Below are 18,740 nucleotides of genomic sequence, written 5' to 3' on the forward strand. Positions count from 1 at the left end.
GACAAGCAAGGCAGCTCATTAGTTTTGGAACAGCATCTGAGTGTAAAAGCGGAAATATTGTTTCTGACTAACAGGCAGTTTTCACTCATGGTCTTACATCTTGACTTCTCAGAAGTATTACTACGAGTGTAAAAAGTTTCAAAAGTGAACATCATTAAGGGAAGTTTACAGTTTTTGTTGTCAGGTCCAATTGTCAATGCTTAAAACACCTGTCTGATAAATAAGTGCAAGAAAAACATTCGACTTTCAGAGAAAAACTGAGCTAGTTGAAAGTGATTTGGCTATTCAAGTATATTACAATTAGTTATGATATAACAAGGCAAAAAATTATGACAATCAAAGAGAAAGCAGCTATGTGAAATAGTTGATTTTGAAGTGCTGTATTGGCACATTAATACAGAGCAAATCCGAAGGAAATAAAGTCATATGTCAATATGAATAAACATCATTAATAGAGTAAATGCACTGTCTTCACAATCAAAACCCCTCACATTAAGGAATAATTCACCAAAAATTTTTAGAAATCTGTCATTATTTTCAATTTTTGGGTGAACTATTCAGTTCAGATGTGGTTTCATTGAATGCAAACATGAATTATATTTGAGCTATCTGAATATATATATTCCTTATAAAAAGGCATTGCACAAGCCCAAACATTCGAGTGATTTCCAAAGATAAATCCAACTCATTCTTTAAAACATTCTGTCGGTGTAGTCATCGAAAAATAACTCTCGTTAAAATTCTCATAATCATAGTAAAGTAAAAAATAGAATGCGCTTAAACATAAAGCTTTCCCTTTAGTTTCTATTGCAATACCAGGAAAAAAAACATACATAAAACGTATCGGTATATTATATATTTGACTATAAAACAAGGGTGCATCTCTGAGCCTTTAAGCAAGGCCATCTACTACATAACAAATAATTTATTCAAGTTATAAATATTGACTACTGTAAATAAAAAAGACAAACGTCAAATTGCAATCCTTAACTCTTTGTTGTGATATATTTCGATTGACATTCCAAGAAAGTCTAAGGCCGGTGGCTGAAATCAGACATAATTACAGACCTCCACAAATTAAGTCCCATGTTTGTCCCAGCGTCTGTGCAACGCCAGTAAAGAATACAGTGATACAAACACCATCTGACAGAAAAAAAAACAAAAAAAACAGATAGAAACCTCAAGACTTCATGGTGCAAATGGGCACTACGATGACCAGTATCACAGTGCAGGCGGCCGCAGCGATCAGCGCTCCAATTTTACACGCCTTTGCTCTGCGAAACTCCGCCTCCTTGCGCTTCAGCAGCGAATCGTAGCCCGGCGTGTAGATGTCCTCCATCCAGTACTCCAGATTGTTGGGGTTGAGTGACTCCTGGACCTGCAGGGGAACAGAAAAAGTGAGAGGTTCTGCAAAGGAAGCATCTGTGCGGAGCAGACCGTGATTGTGCTGAGGTTTCGGCTGTGAAATGATGACCGTGGAAGATGAATGGAGCTCTTGTCCACTCGGCACACTAACTGCAGACAGATTACTGAAGCAACACATTCTGTCGAGATGGAATTTTTCATCAAATTGCCATTTTAATTGAATATATGGTGAGCGAGTGAGGTGGAAAGGGTGATACAGCGCCCGGTTCAGGGTGAGAAAGAGATGTTCAAGTATGACAGCAAGGAAAATGGAAACAGTCAGACAAAAATAGTCAAACCAGCTGAAGGGGGCAAAACAACATTTTCTGAAGAAAACATGAGTGGTGCTTGTCTGTGCATAACTCACCATCATGATGCTAGGGTGTTTTGGGTGGTTGTCATTACATTGCAATGTGATTTTAGAGTGTTATAGTTGCAAGGTAAGTTGCTAGGGTGTTGCTAGCCAGGTTGTATGGCATTCAGAGCTGAATTGAGGTAGTAAACAGGATGCAGCATTGCAATTCAAATTTGAATGTAATAAAGTAAAATTAAAGGATTAGTTCACTTTCAAATGAAAATTACCCCTTGATTTACTCACCCTCAAGCCATTCTAGGTATACATGACTTTCTTCTTTCTGATGAACACAATCAGAGATATATTAATAAATATCCTGACACATCCGAGCTTTATAATGGCAGTGAACGAGACCAACGAGTATGAAGCTGAAGAAAGTGCCTCCATTCACATCCATCCATCATAAACACACTCCACATGGTTCCAGCTAATAAAGGCCTCTTGAATTGAAGCGATGCATTTGTGTAAAAAAAAAAAGAAAATCCATATTTAACAAGTTATGAAGTAAAATATTTAGGAAGGCATAGGATGTAGTGTAAGCATTTTGAACTGTGAGAGTTTTACACTTTCTTCGTAAGTTGAATTCAGAAGGCGGTCTGGTGGAAGCTAGATATTTTACTTCATATCTTGTTAAATATGTTTATTTGTTTTTTTTTTTACACAAACGCATTGCTTCTGTTCAGAACGACTTTAGAAGAACCCCCTGGAGCCGTGTGGAGTATGTTTATGATCGATGGATGTGGATGGATGCACTTTCTTGAGCTTCATACTGATTGGTCTCATTTACTGGCATTATAAAGCTCAGATGCGTCAGGATAATATATCTCCGATTGTGTTCATCAGAAAGAAGAAAGTCATATACACCAAGGATGGCCTGAGGGTGAGTAAAGCTTGGGGTAATTTTAATTTGAAAGTGAACTAATCCTTTAAGTAAATTAAAATTCCTCCGCAAAAAATACAACATGTTCTAACCAATATGCCTATATATACGACCCATAGGAGCGTTTACTAAAGTTGCGCCACTATCGACAACAGGACACTTTCATTTCAATGCATTGTTCCCTTTTATCTGCGTCATATTTCTGGTTTTGCGTAGCTCAATTGGCAGAGCATTACAATATATAACAATATGCAATCATGCGATCGTGGGTTCAATCCCAAGGAACGCGTCTGCTCAGTATATGTATCTGCACTATAAATCACTAAGGGTAGGTTTAGGGGTGGGGTGGGTGTAGTTCTTAATAAATAAATTATTTTTGCTAAATGGAAATAGGACAAATGGTATAAAAAGACTATACATTGCATTTAAATGAACATGCATTTTGATTGGTAACAACAGTCATACGTCATTTCATAACGACAGACGTAACACGACACTGTCATTATTTTTACGCCAGCTAGAGGGCGCATGACTTTAAAACATAAACATAGGTCATAAGGTGGTTTAAAAATGACCTATAGGGTCGTTTTTTTTTTTTTTTTTTGGAGGACAGTCTCAAAAAATAATATTTTTAAGATTTAGGTTCCAAGGTTTAGAAATATATTAGATATAAATATATTAGATATTTAAATATATATTATAATACAAATATATAAATTAAATAAATAATAATGTTACTTAATATTTTTTTAAATAAATAATTACCTGTAATATCAATCATTTCTACAAGTATTTATAAAAAATACCCATAATATACACTGAGACATGACCATGTAGAAAAAAAAGAAGAAAAAAGTTTTGAACCAGCAAAAGCTGATCTTCCACCTTGGCCAGGATGGTCTGCTGGTTAGTTTTGGGCACATTTCACCAGGTCAGACTGGGAGACCAACCAGCTAAGACCAGCTTGGACTGAAAGATTAGTCTAAGCAATATGGCATTATAAGACATCCATCTAATGTCAAGAGTACATGCTCTGCCACCGCTGTGACGATGATGCCATTTTTACTGCCCCTAATAACTGTTCTCCAGGGACTTTTGCACCCAAAGCGTGTTAAATGTTGCCATTTTACACATGTGGATTGCTTCTGAATATCAGATATCATTAATTTCAGAAATGACTGGCAGGAGGACGCTGTCACTGATGACACTTTCCTCCGCTACACTGAGCATGTATTTAACTTCATGCACACTGAAAGTATTAGCCGTCACTGTCTCCAATAAGCTCAGAGTAATCTTGTATCAATACCAGCAGTGAGCAAGAAAGATAATCCGATTTTCTCCTGTGAAAAAAACCTTCACAATTTCATATTGAAGGGAAATGGCAATCGTGAGTTTTAAAGGTGACCAAATTTGCTGTTTTTTGTACAAACCCGATTCCAAAAAAGTTGGGACACTGTACAAATTGTGAATAAAAAAAGGAATGCAATAATTTACAAATCTCATAGACTTATATTTTATTCACAATAGAATATAGATAACATATCAAATGTTGAAAATGAGACATTTTGAAATGTCATGCCAAATAATGTCATGCCAAATATTGTACACATTGTAAGCTATTGTACACATTCCAAAAAAGTTGGGACAGGTACCAATAAGAGGCTGGAAAAGGTAAATGTACATATAAGGAACAGCTGGACGACCAATTTGCAACTTATTAGGTCAATTGGCAACATGATTGGGTATAAAAAGAGCCTCTCAGAGTGGCAGTTTCTCTCAGAAGTCAAGATGGGCAGAGGATCACCAATTCCCCCAAAGCTGCAGCGGAAAATAGTGAAGCAATATCAGAAAGGAGTTTCTCAGAGAAAAATTGCAAAGAGTTTGAAGTTATCATCATCTACAGTGCATAATATCATCCAAAGATTCAGAGAATCTCTGTGCGTAAGGGTCAAGGCTGGAAAACCATACTAGATGCCCGTGATCTTCGGGCCCTTAGACGGCACTGCATCACATACAGGAATGCTACTGTAATGGAAATCACAACATGAGCTCAGGAATACTTCCAGAAAACATTGTCGGTGAACACAATCCACCGTGCCATTCACCGTTGCCGGCTAAAACTCTATAGGTCAAAAAAGAAGCCATATCTAAACATGATCCAGAAGCGCAGGCGTTTTCTCTGGGCCAAGGCTCATTTAAAATGGACTGTGGCAAAGTGGAAAACTGTTCTGTGGTCAGACGAATCAAAATTTGAAGTTCTTTGTAGAAAACTGGGACGCCATGTCATCCGGACTAAAGAGGACAAGGACAACCCAAGTTGTTATCAGCGCTCAGTTCAGAAGCCTGCATCTCTGATGGTATGGGGTTGCATGAGTGCGTGTGGCATGGGCAGCTTACACATCTGGAAAGGCACCATCAATGCTGAAAGGTATATCCAAGTTCTAGAACAACATATGCTCCCATCCAGACGTCGTGTCTTTCAGGGAAGACCTTGCATTTTCCAACATGACAATGCCAGACCACATACTGCATCAATTACAACATCATGGCTGCGTAGAAGAAGGATCCGGGTACTGAAATGGCCAGCCTGCAGTCCAGATCTTTCACCCATAGAAAACATTTGGCGCATCATAAAGAGGAAGATGCGACAAAGAAGACCTAAGACAGTTGAGCAACTAGAAGCCTGTATTAGACAAGAATGGGACAACATTCCTATTCCTAAACTTGAGCAACTTGTCTCCTCAGTCCCCAGACGTTTGCAGACTGTTATAAAAAGAAGAGGGGATGCCACACAGTGGTAAACATGGCCTTGTCCCAACTTTTTCGAGATGTGTCGATGCCATGAAATTTAAAATCAACTTATTTTTCCCTTAAAATGATACATTTTCTCAGTTTAAACATTTGATATGTCATCTATGTTGTATTCTGAATAAAATATTGAAATTTGAAACATTGCAGTTTTTTTGGAATCGAGTTTGTATCTTATAATCGACTGCTAATGTGTAATTGCAACCTGATCATTTACTAAAAATCATTTTAGTTCCATTTTTTATATTAAATCATTATAGACAGAAAAAAAAATTTCACAAGCTTATTAAAATATACATTATATAGATAATAAATTCAAGCCTCAACATTAAAATTAACATTAAACGTTAATATTAAATATTAAGTTAACATTGTCTATTTTCTCAAAACAAAATCAGTGATCTAGAGACTAATTAAACCGTAACAGAGCTGGCTTGTAAAGTTCCAGGGAATAAACACTAATGTTAGTTTGGAAATAATGCATTTTTAAAGACGAATGCTTAACACAACTCTCCTGTGAGAAACACGTTATTAATTGTCTTATAAATCTCCCTCTTGGTAATTGCTATGGCAACAGAACTTCTATTTCAAGTCACCTAATGGACCGTTCCAGGATGCTTTTTTTGTGTTCAGACTGCACTGGTTTTCAATTGATGGTCCATGTGTTACACACATGACACAGTGCGTTTGCATCATCAAAGCAGCAGCTGTTTACCCATTGCTTGGTAATGACGACGCAGGAGGTGGCAAAATGCATAGCATTGGTTTTGTTTTCAAAGCGCGAGCAGACTTTGGACATAACGGCACTTGCCTCTATCTGCCACGAATGTACTGTTCTAAAAACTGTGGGATTACATTTCTGCTACAAGGCAAGCCGAAATGAGATATACATTCTCTCTGCTTGCTGTGCATCAGTCAGGAAAGTGAGTGAGAACACACAAAAACACAAACGCTGCATCCAAAATCGCATACTGTCTGAATAGGTACTACATTTGAATTTAAATTTACTTTTCGACCATTAAAAAACTATGTTCTATATAGTATGAATGTGGGTAGAATGAATGAAATTCATCCACTCTTCTGTGGCCTCATGGGATAGTAAAGTGTCCATCGAATGCACACTTCAGAATCTTGCCTGAAGTAGTACAGCAGATCACCCAGGGACTTTTCGGCTACTGTTTTTCACATACCAAAAGGGGTTTTTAACAGTACACAGAAGTCACGGTTCCGTACGTATGCTGGTTTTGAGGTCACGGTTCGGTACAATAGGTAAAATGGTCATTCTTTGGTTTAGGGTCCAGTTCTCATTATTAACTAATTATTAACTATGACCGTTGCCTCAATAAACCCCTAATTACTGCTTATTAATAATTAGTAATGTAGATGTTAAGTTTACATATTGGGAAGGAATAAGGAATGTAAAATATGGTCATGCAGAATAAGGCATTAATATGTTCTTTATAAGTACAAATAAACAGCCAATATCCTAGTTATATGCATGCTAATAAACCCACAATGTTCCACCTAGCGACATTTAGTCCCCTAGTTGGTACTGTAAATCCTCCTATAGTTTATTAAGCACTAAGCAGTAAACAGAATGCACTCTTGCATAGGTCGTATTTTTTTATAAAATAGAAAAGGTATTTGGTCACAAAAACTGACAAGCATCTTGTGTTATAAAAGTACAAAATAAATAGAATAATGAAAAATATAACTTGTGCATTACAGTTTGCTCCACTTAGACTATATTTAAACATTCAAGCCCAACCCTCATATACTTAATTTTCCGCTCCGTTTCACGCACAGATGATTGTCCATGAGCGCAGAAAGATGAATTTGAAGCGCACACACTACCCAGTGGACTATGTTGTTAAGCGCTCGTTCGTGTATGCTGTTCTTCTTCTGCTCTTTTTCCCGTTGTGTTGGTTAGCAAACAGTATTGTATTAAATCGCGGGGCCCTTCTGGAAGGGAGTGTGGATCACCTGTGACTGAGTGTATTCGTCATCTAACTGCATGAACCGAACAGTGACGTCCATACTGTAAGGTTCGAGACAAATAAATGTACCGTTACACCCCTACTATATACTACGAAAGTATTCAAATTTCAGCAACAGTTTTATCAAACACATACGTCATACGTCAATAGCGGTTCACTCCCGCAATTCAGTGTGATTGCATTCACACCACCAGCAAACCGTACTGGACTTGACATGAACCGTACCCCAGACCACCCTTTTTATGAGGACTCGGGAACTGTTCCCGGGTGCACACCTGAGTTTGGGAAAACTGTGCTCACATCATCCAAACAAACCGAACTCGGACTTAAATCAAACCCGGGAGGTGAGCACACCAAAAATGTTAGTGTGAAAGCAACCTAATAGGTAAATATTATTATTATTGGGTTTTTTTTTAATTGCAGGTCAGATTCAGATACAATTTGAAATCAGATGACAAAAATGTAATTGATAAATGTTTTTGTAATGCTTATAACAATATACAATATGTGGCAAACATATTGCACAAAAAAAAAAACATATTGTAGCAAACAAAACAAATTTAAATAATTTCAGGTGACAAGATAAAAAAAATGAAGGCCAGATAAAAAGAAATGAATGCAAATCATTTTAATTACCTAATGTTAAATTTTTCGTTCAATTGCATCCTTGCTGCACAAATCCACAAAGCTTTGTTTTGTCAAGGTTCGAATATGCTGTGCTGGGTCACTAAGCATTGCTCGAGCTGTGTTCTGTCTTTTTGACATTTTCTGTCTGTTTTCTGCTCCTCTCATGCTATGGTTGGGTAAGCAGGCCTTCAGAAAACCTACAGCCCTTGCAAATGGGCAAAAAGAGAGAAACACCACCCCTGGTTCTAGCCAATTTTCCATGCACTGGGTTGAACATGTAACAGATTTGATGCAAAGATGTAGGGCACATTTCACATCCTGCTGCAGACGTTGCACAAGCCACTGAAGAGGTCAGCATTTCCTTTTCTGTTATCTTTTTTATTTTGTTCTCACACACACAGAACAAGAACAGCTACATAGTTTTAAAGCCATCATTTGCTTTTGTCCATTCAAAACCAATATCCCTTTGGAGAGAGTCAATAAAATAGAGCATAGATTACGGTATTGTATGAAAGAAGCTTGCTGAGTGCCGTCTCCTACACTAAAGCCTTTTTATCGTGAGCCCTCCTCTATCAATAGCATGCGATTATCTCTGGAGATAGCAAAGATAGATAAACATCGTCTGAAACAGACAACCATAAGCCTTAATCTAAATCAAGCGCACAACAGAAGGTTTTAAAGTCAACATGAATAAAAATGGACCCTTTTTACTTTCTTAATACATGTTCCTGGGCTGGGTTTCCCAATAACGATGTATCTTAGCTCTTAAGAGCGCTTTCTAAGTGCGAGGTTACGAACGCTCGCTGCAATTCCACGTGCGTTTCCCAAAAATGCCCTTAACATGAACGCGCGAGAACGCGCTCTACGTGCTACTTAAGAGTCGCTGTCCGTTTCTCAAGTGCTGAATATTACCTTATAAAATCGTATCCTTTAACGTTTAACCTAATAATCGTCACCTGATGTGGTTTAAAATAAATAAATAAATAAAGATACCTTTCAAAAAGATTAAATTAATGTTCTTCTGGAGGAGGTAGAGCTAAACAAAGATGTAATTTTCAGACGATTTCTTTAAGCTATATATATATATATATATATATATATATATATATATATATATATATATATATATATATATATATATATATATATATATATGTGAAGACTTCAGATGCAAAAGCCTATAAGTGCCGTCTGAAATGTTCTTCTAAAATTATCATTTTTATCAAGCTTGTATGTTTAGGTTCAGTAATTTCACTTTAATGGCAATTAATAGGTCATTTTCTTTTCCATTAATGTGAAATAACTGAACATAAACATAGGCCTACAAGCTTGATAAAACTGTTCATTTTATAAGAAAATTTCAGATGGCACTTAGAGGCTTTTGCATCTGAAGTCTTCATATATATACACACACACAGTCAAACCACAATTTATTCAGACACCTTGAACATTTCATTCATTATTACAGATTATTCACTATAGTTTTTTTTTTTTTAATGGTAGTAAAATATGACAAGATCTCAAATAACACTTTAGCAAAACATGGTCAGGTCAAAGTGTCTGAATAATTTTTGGTTCCAAATTTGTATCAATTTTACTGGTAGTCCACTGTATGAAGAATTTTTGGGCATAATATGTCACAGTTTAATTTATTTTGTCATTCTCACTTACATAAATTAACTATAGTGTCTATATTTTACTTAAATAAATTATAGTTTATATATATATATATATATATATATATATATATATATATATATATATATATATATATATATATATATATATATATATATATATATATATATATGTATATATATATGTGTATATGTGTGTGTGTGTGTGTGAAATCAATCAAACTGTGATTCAGTGTTTTTGAAGTTAATATCTAAACTTGTTTATGTTTTAAAATTTAGTTTATAGTTGAAAAAAGTCAGTCACTTCAGAAACATTTGGAAGAACTCCTATAGTATTTCATAGAGCTTTAGGCCATGGGTGGTAGGCCTATATAAAGCCTATATAAAGGGTATATAGGGTGACAGTAGTACAAATTATGTACTTCATCTAGCCAATTTCTACAGGTGTACAGACAATTTTTTTATTGCAGACATGTTTTATCAGCACTATTTATGACATCATGTGTATTTTTATTTTTTTATTTTCTTCCGTTTTCTTTTCATATTAAACAACAAAGAGGATTTAAGAGGAATACAGTCAAAACCTTAGCTATGTTATACACATTGCACTTGAATAAAGGTGTATTCTGCCGGTTGTCCTGTAGGTGACCTCATAACTCTGTCTTCTTACGATGCACTTAGGGCTTAACGATTACTCCTGAGCACTCGTAGATCTACGATCATTTTCAAGTGCAACTTAAGTTACGATGCTTTTGGGAAACAGACCTTAATATTAAGATCACTCGTACGATCGTTTTTACGATCAACTTAGGCTTACGATGCTTTTGGGAAACGCAGCCCTGGTCAACCTTTTATCAAAGCACAAAAAATGTAATAAACTTTCAACTTTCTACCACTTTTTTTTGTTTATTCTAGTATGTAACTTTTTTCTTTTATGGGAAGTACAGTATGATTCATTTTTCTGAATCTTTTGTTCATGTCAACCCACATGAACATGATTCCTTTATGTCTCATCACGGCATATTACACGCCTCTCATTCTCTCTAAAATGCTAAAAACAGTGGGATATTCTACAATGCTTAACTTGAAAAGGTTCACCCAAAAATGAACATTACCTCATGGTTTATTCACCCTCAAGCCATCCTAGGTGTATATGACTTTCTTCTTTCTGATGAACACAATCAGAGTTTTTTTTTAAAGGTGCCCTAGAATTGAAAATTGAATTTAACAAGAGTTCAGTACATGGAAATGACATACAGTGAGTCTCAAACTCCATTGTTTCCTCCTTCTTATATAAATCTCATTTGTTTAAAAGACCTCCGAAAAACAGGCGAATTTCAACATAACACCGACTGTGATGCAACAGTCGCGATCATTAATATGTACACCCTCAATATTTGCATATGCCAGTCATGTTCAAGGCATTACACATCTGGATCTGTGCACAGCTGAATCATCAGACTAGGTAAGCAAGCAAGAACAACAGCAAAAAATGGCAGATGGAGCAATAATAACTGACATGATCCATGATATCATGATATTTTTAGTGATATTTGTAAATTGTCTTTCTAAATGTTTTGTTAGCATGTTGCTAATGTACTGTTAAATATGGTTAAAGTTACTATCGTTTATTACTATATTCACAGAGCCGTCGCTATTTTCATTATTAAACACTTGCAGTCTGTATAATTCATAAACATTCATTCTTTATAAATCTCTCCAACAGTGTGTAATGTTAGCTTTAGCCACGGAGCACTATCAAACTCATTCAGAATCAAATGTAAACATCCAAATAAATACTATACTCACATGATCCGACACATGCAAGCAGCATGCATGATGAAGATTTTGTAAAGATCCATTTGAGGGGTTATATTAGCTGTGTGAACTTTGTTTATGCACTGTTTTATAGTCGAGAGGGGGGCAGGGAGCGTGACGGTTTAAAGGGGCCGCAGCCTGAATCGGCGCATATTTAATGATGCCCCAAAATAGGCAATTAAAAAATTAATTTAAAGAAATCTATGGGGTATTTTGAGCTGAAACTTCACAGACACATTCAGGGGACACCTTAGACTTATATTACATCTTGTGAAAAAACATTCTAGGGCACTTTTAAATAATGTCCTGGCTCTTCCAAGCTTTATAATGGCAGTAAGTAGAGGATGAGATTTTGAAGCCCAGAAAAGTGCATCCATCCATCATAAAAGATAACCACACGGCTTAATAAAGGCCTTCTGAAGCGAAGCAGTGCATTTGTGTAAGAAAAATATCCATATTTAAAACTTTAAAAACTAAAATAACTAGCTTTGGACAGACGGCCGTATGCATCGATTTATGGCGAAAGAGTAAAGGCGGCGGGGCTTACTGTTCACTAAAGATGAGTGCAAATTTTACAGTGTAATATTTAAGAGTGTGTAATAAGATGCCAGTAGCTAAACATTTAATATTTGTACTATAAATATTTTCTTTTCTTTTAAGTTATATTTATGGGCCTTTTGTGCACTTATTCAGAGAGGACAGTAGAGAGCAGACAGGAAAGCATTGGTCACAGAGAGGATGGCAGGATCGGCAAAGGATCTCGAGATGGGAATTTAACTCAGGTCGCCGTTAATGCATTTGCATTAACCACTAAGCTATCGGCACCGACACAATAAATATTTTCAGTGACCCACAGAAATATTCAGTGATGCATACTACAGTATGAGTAAAATACTTTTAAAATCAGATACTCTAAGAATTTTTCTCAAGTCGTATTGGAATTGGTGTTTTTTAACTTGTAATGTAGTCAATTTCACTGTAAAGTATCTGCACTTTACTAGTATGGTTTCCAGGTACTTTTTAGGTTCTTTTGTGGAAAAACGCTTAATGAGAAACTGTATGTTGCATTTATAATTGGGGTCATTTGCGTGCCTGTACATAGTATGCATCATTAATAAGGTGTATACTGAATTTGGTCTTTTAATATCACTGTCTTACTACATTAGTACTTAGTACCAACCAGGTAAAAATGACTGGCAGGTAATGGAGGAAAGGCTTGTTTTGCCCTCCAGGTGGGCGTTCCTATAAGTCTGTTATGTCACATGAAAACTACGTATTAAACAATACTATATCTCCATAACATAATCCACCTAAAAAAAAAAAAAAAAAAGTTATGTTTTAATTACATTGTAAAATTGTAAACAAACTTCCTTATTTTTAGCGATTCTCGGATAAGTGAGTCAGTGAACTGTTGAAGCTCTCAGACTGATTCAGTCCAATTTGTGAATGATTTGTGAATGATTTTGTGAATGAATCTATCAAAAAAAAAAAACAATTCAGTAATTTACCAGTATATCAGTGATAATGCCATATGTACACCCAATTTGCACTATATTGTTTTTTTAACTAGTGTTTTTTTATTTATAAAATATCTTTATTGAGAAAACACTACCTTTTCACAATTCAATCAAGTCCATTCTACTGAACATCCAGTTTCACACAGAAGATTCCAGAATTCGGTTGCGAACAGCATTTCATGTTGGCATGCAGTAATTGCATTGAGTCCCTGACTGTCAGCGTGGAGTGATTTAAATAAGGATCATCAATATTTCACAGCACACAAGGTCACCTACTGCACTGACGACCTTAAGACACACACCGCCGGCATGTGGCAGAGAAGCATTGATTGAATAAAATCGAAGCCTCCATTCCCATGTGCCTCAGCCTTTGAAGCTAATCCCACAGACCGCCACACACAGCAAAGCCTCAAAAAACAGTGAAAAATCAACAAAATTGGCAAGGTTGCAATCACAGTGCAAAACCCCTGAGGTCAGCTCTCACCTGCAGGTCCAAGGCACTGAGCTTGTTCTTGTCTCCTGAGTTTCGTTTGTACTCTTCAATGGTCCAGGAGGGCTGGGAACGCTTGGCGTCGGCAAGGCCCGTCAGGCGCAGGTCCGTATAGAGAGGACTGCCCTTCACATGAGATTTGACCGCGGGAGGGAAGTGGTGTGGGCTGAACACCTGCTCCACCAGGTAGGAGTCCTTGTGCGGCTTTGAGGAGCGGTGGGCCTGGTGGGCATCATACTGTCGATCTGTCTGTAGGGGAGAAATGGGAGGAAAGGTCATGGAGGAGGAAGAAATTATTCCCTTCAGTATTTTTGTCTTGTTTTCCAGTACGAATTTCGAAACATTCTTAAATCAACATACATTTTTACTTGAGAATCAAAATGATGCACGATATTAAAGGGTTAGTTCATCCAAAAATGAATATTCTGTCATTAATTACTCATTAATTACTCATTAATTATGTCGTTCCAAACACATAAGACTTCTGTTCATCTTCGGAACACAAATCAAGATATTTTTTTTAATGCAACTACACAACTACTACTTTGACACTTCAAAATGGTAATAAAACGATCATAAAATGAATCAATATGGATTGACTCGATCACTTTATATGATTAAGCATTTAATTTAGGCTTTTATTCACATATGAACATTCATCAACGCACACATCAGTTGTGGTTAACAGAAGTTCAACCATATTCGCTTGACATGCGAGAACCAATTTCATTCTTGATCATTCTCGTGTTACGCAGCACGTTTGAGCTTCTGAAAGAACCTGCAAGAGGTTTGTTCTGTTGTCAAGCAGGTTTTGTTGAGCTTCTGTCTATGTTTGCTGATCAATGTTTATACGTGAACAAAAGACTAAATTTAAACTGTTCATCATGTAAAGTGATTGTGCCTCTTGACAAAGTTTGGACTTAACTGCTCAGTTCATATGGATTAGTTCCCATTCAGTCGGTCACGTTCGACGTACGTCGGACAGACCGACGAATAGGAATTTCGCTAGAGAGGCCAATCTACTTCGAGTGTAACTAAACGAGCCAATGCACATTGGCATGCAATCATATGCATCAGCTGCTCGCCTCGCAGCGCGGGTATATAATGAGCAGCAGGTGCGTTGCATCTTCAGCTTTTCGCTTCGGAGCCGAACGGTGTTGTTCCTGTTCTCTGCAAGCGAGTGTCTGCTAGAAGACGAGTCAAGCTTTTGGTTGAACTTCTCTTTTTTTCCGAGTGCGGGCGAACAGCACAGCAGCGGGGTCGACGTCCTCTCTTTTTCTGTTTCGTTTGCCGTTTTTGAGCAAATAGCTGTTTGACAGCGTCAGAAGGCTGTTCTCACGGCTGGTACGGTGCGCTTTTGAGCGCTGAAAAGCCGTTTTTATGGCTGGTAAGAGTGAGCGCCTTCAAAGAGAGAGAAAGCACATGACAGGCTGCACACAATCCCTGTCTGTGTTGCGGTGGCCGTTCCCCTGCGTGCTTCAGCACTTCTAAAAGAGTAAAGTCCCTGAAAGAGCTTACACAAGTAGATTCGCGTCTTTTTAAAGACGACATCCTACTTGTGTTTCTGGATGCGATCGTTCCTGTCCTCACTGACGGCCACGATCACCGTTTCGCATGTCTGGGCGCGTGCTGAAATGATGTTCGTGGGTGTTCATGTTTTCATATGAGAACATGATCACGTCGACACGCCGGTCGTGACTCTTCTTTCTCCGGGAAGCTTGAGTCCCCTCTGTTGTTGGCCAGCTGCCGCTTGTGTGTAAAAGCACAGCCGCGGCTCTGCCCGACACTCTGGGAGACCGCGGAGATCAGCGAGAGCAAACCTCTCGCTCCTCTGCGTGTCGTGTGCCGTCGAGCTGCCGGGCTGCAGCGCGGGTTGTCACGGCAACCCAGCGCTCGCTCGGCGCTCTAGATGCGCGGTTCCCTTGCGTAATCTCCATTGTAGCGCCCTCTCTGGTGCACCAGAAGAGGTCTACTTTGCTGATATGGCTTGGGTGACATGAGGTTGAGGGGTTCCTTCGGGGAACCAACCCCCTAGGGCCCCTCCCTCTCTAGCGCATTGCAAGCTGTGCAGTTTCTGGATTGGATTGCTGGTCCTTTTCATAGGGGAACCTAGCATTTCATTCAGAGCTCCAGCTGAGGGACAGACGTCGATTGCAGCATCGGAGAGAGTGCTGTTATGCTCTGGAAATGAGGGTGACGCTGCCCACTGTAATGGTGTGTGCTTATGCTGACTCAGATTCAGAGTTTACAGCCATGCTTTCCTGGGTCTTCCAGATGTGCATGGAAAACTTGGCAGTATGGGGGTATATTGGTGCCATAAATATGGAATGCCAAAGGTGCCAATCTGCATAAGTTTTTCCTCTCTCACTACCCTCTTGGATGGGGTGGCTGTACACAGACCACACCCACCCTGCATGTGAGGCCAAGGCACTCTTTTTGCATGAGGGTAGTTCTGTGCTGGGGTTGAGCTGCGCTTGTTGACTAACCGTGATCAAAGTCACGGCGCAGGCCCTCAGCCAGACGATGTCCACCTCCGTGGTCCAGAAGTGCCCCCTGGCTTACCTTGTGAGGTGTGAGAGGTTGTCAAGCTAAATGCTTTCTCAATGCTCCCATCTTACGAGGTGGCCTTTCGGTGACACTGTCGAGGACTGAGCCCAGCGGTTCTCCTCAGTTAGTAGCGGATAGGGGAGCTTCCCATGACAAACCATTGAGTTCCTCTTGGGCCGCCCCTCAGTCTGCTCGTCGCCAAGGGTGTCGTCCCCTGCAAGAAACTCCGGCCCAGCAGGCTCTGCTGTGTCCATTGCGGGGAGATGACGCCTCCCGTCTCTGCAGCTGTTTAACTGGTTGGTGAGAATCACCCCTGAGACGGGCGACCCAGAGATGGGTGGGGCTGCTCTTCCACCCCTGGAGGAGGGCCAGGTGGTAAATCCTTTATTGGGTTTGTTTCTGTTCCGCCACTGACCCAAGAGGCAGCGGTACCCAAATTTTAAAGAGCAGTTCCTCCATTTCCAGGTCTGAAGAGGGTTTGGAGAGCAGTGGGAGGAGAAAAACCTCACCACTCTCATCCCCCTCTTCTGTCGCCAGCGGACAGCAGCGAGCAGCGGGCAGCCAAAGCCTCGACTGCTCCCTCTGTCCATCCGTGGAGCCAGGTAAGTGTTGCCTAGCACACTGTGACGCCGCTTCGGGCCGCCTCACAAAGAGAGCCCCCCGAGCCGCGTCCCTGTGTTCCACCTCGCTGCCCTGCTGCGGGTACACCGGTGGTCCCTTTGGTCCTGCTTGTACGGTCTCTGCGAGCCGGGTTAGCGCTCCCCAGTCCGTCTCGCTGGCTCCTTCGGACCATCAGGGTCGGCTTTGCGATTCAGTTCGCCCGGCTCCCCCCCCCCCAAGTTCAGGGACGTCCTCTTCACTACAGTGAAAGATGCCGATGCCCCTGTCCTGCGTGCGGAGATCGCAGTCCTACTGGCGAAGGACACGATAGAGCCGGTCCCTCCAGCCGATTTGAGGTCGGGGTTCTACAGCCCCTACTTCATTGTACCCAGGAAAAGCGGCGGGTTACGACCGATCTTGGACCTGCGAGTTTTGAATCGGAGCCTCCACAAGCTACCATTCAAAATGCTCACGCAGAAACGCATTTTCGAGTGCATCCGTCCCCGAGATTGGTTTGCAGCGATTGACCTGAAGGACGCGTACTTCCATGTTTCAATTCTTCCGCGACACAGGCCATTCCTGAGATTCGCGTTCGAAGGTCGAGCATATCAGTACAGAGTCCTACCCTTCGGGCTGGCCCTGTCTCCCCGCGTCTTCACGAAAGTCGTGGAGGGAGCCCTTGTTCCCATGAGAGAACGGGGTGTTCGCATTCTCAACTATCTCGACGACTGGCTCATTCTAGCACAGTCCCGGGATCAGTTGTGCAAACTCAGGGATTTGGTGCTCAGACACCTCAGCCAGTTGGGGCTTCAGGTCAACTGGGAAAAGAGCAAACTCGCCCCGGTGCAGAGGATCTCTTTTCTCGGTATGGAGTTGGATTCGGTCGAGCAGATAGCACGCCTCACAGAGGAACGTGCTTGGTCAGTGTTGAACTGCCTGAATACATTCAATGGCAGGACAGCGGTCCCACTGAAGTTCTTTCAGAGGCTCCTGGGGCATATGGCGGCTGCTGCGGCTGTAACACCGCTCGGTCTGCTTCATATGAGACCGCTTCAGCACTGGCTTCACGGCCGAGTCCCGAGATGGGCGTGGCAGCGCGGCACATTCCGGGTGCCAATCACTCAGGAGTGCCGCCGAACCTTCAGTCCGTGGTCGGACCCCTTGTTTCTTCGGGCAGGAGTGCCCCTAGAACAGGTGTCCCGGCATGCTGTGGTGTTCACAGATGCTTCTGCCACCGGCTGGGGTGCCACGTAATACGGGCATGCAGTCTCAGGGGTTTGGACGGGACCCCATCTGCATTGGCACATCAATTGCCTCGAGTTGCTGGCAGTACGCCTTGCTCTGAGCCGCCTCAAAGGCCTGCTTCAGGGCAAGCATGTACTGGTCCGTATGGACAACACTGCGACCGTTGCGTACATCAACCGTCAAGGTGGTCTACGCTCCCGTCGCATGTCACAACTCGCCCGCCATCTCCTCCTGTGGAGTCGGAAGCATCTGAGGTCGCTTCGCGCCATTCATGTCTCCGGTGTGCTCAACCGTGTGGCCGACGAGCTATCACGAGCTGCGCTGCCAGGAGAGTGGCGACTCCACCCCCAGGTGGTTCAGCTGATCTGGAGAGAATTCGGAAAGGCTCAGGTAGACCTGTTTGCCTCACCAGAAACCTCCCACTGCCAGTTGTTTTACTCTCTGACCGAGGGGACACTCGGGACAGATGCACTGGCTCACAGCTGGCCCCGGGGCCTGCGCAAATATGCGTTTCCCCCAGTGAGCCTACTTGCACAGACCCTGTGCAAAGTCAGGGAGGACGAGGAGCAGGTCTTGTTAGTTGCGCCTTACTGGCCCAACCGGACCTGGTTCCCAGAACTCTCACTCCTCGCGACAGCCCCTCCCTGGCCCATCCCTCTGAGGAAAGACCTTCTTTCTCAGAGACGGGGCACTCTTTGGCACCCGCGTCCAGACCTCTGGAAACTCCATGTCTGGTCCCTTGGACGGGATGCGGAGGTTCTAGGTGACTTACCCCCTGAGGTACTTAACACCATCACTTCGGCACGTGCACTGTC

The 18,740-nt window shown here is 40.9% G+C and overlaps 1 protein-coding gene across 1 annotated transcript in view; it reads right to left on the reverse strand.

The window, feature by feature from the left end:
* Positions 1-1,180: 1,180 nt before the first annotated feature.
* The window catches only part of minar1 (membrane integral NOTCH2 associated receptor 1), a 31,417-nt gene continuing 13,857 nt past the window's right edge, over positions 1,181-18,740 (reverse strand). Inside the window, exons 2-3 of the mRNA XM_067401321.1 lie at positions 13,528-13,782; positions 1,181-1,378 (exon numbers count right to left, since the gene is read on the reverse strand). Of these exons, the coding sequence (XP_067257422.1) occupies positions 1,181-1,378; positions 13,528-13,782 (453 nt within the window). The remainder of the gene's footprint in view (positions 1,379-13,527; positions 13,783-18,740) is intronic.

The sequence above is a fragment of the Chanodichthys erythropterus genome, chromosome 11 (genome assembly GCF_024489055.1).
Source record: "Chanodichthys erythropterus isolate Z2021 chromosome 11, ASM2448905v1, whole genome shotgun sequence".
Classification (NCBI taxonomy): Eukaryota; Metazoa; Chordata; class Actinopteri; order Cypriniformes; family Xenocyprididae; genus Chanodichthys; species Chanodichthys erythropterus.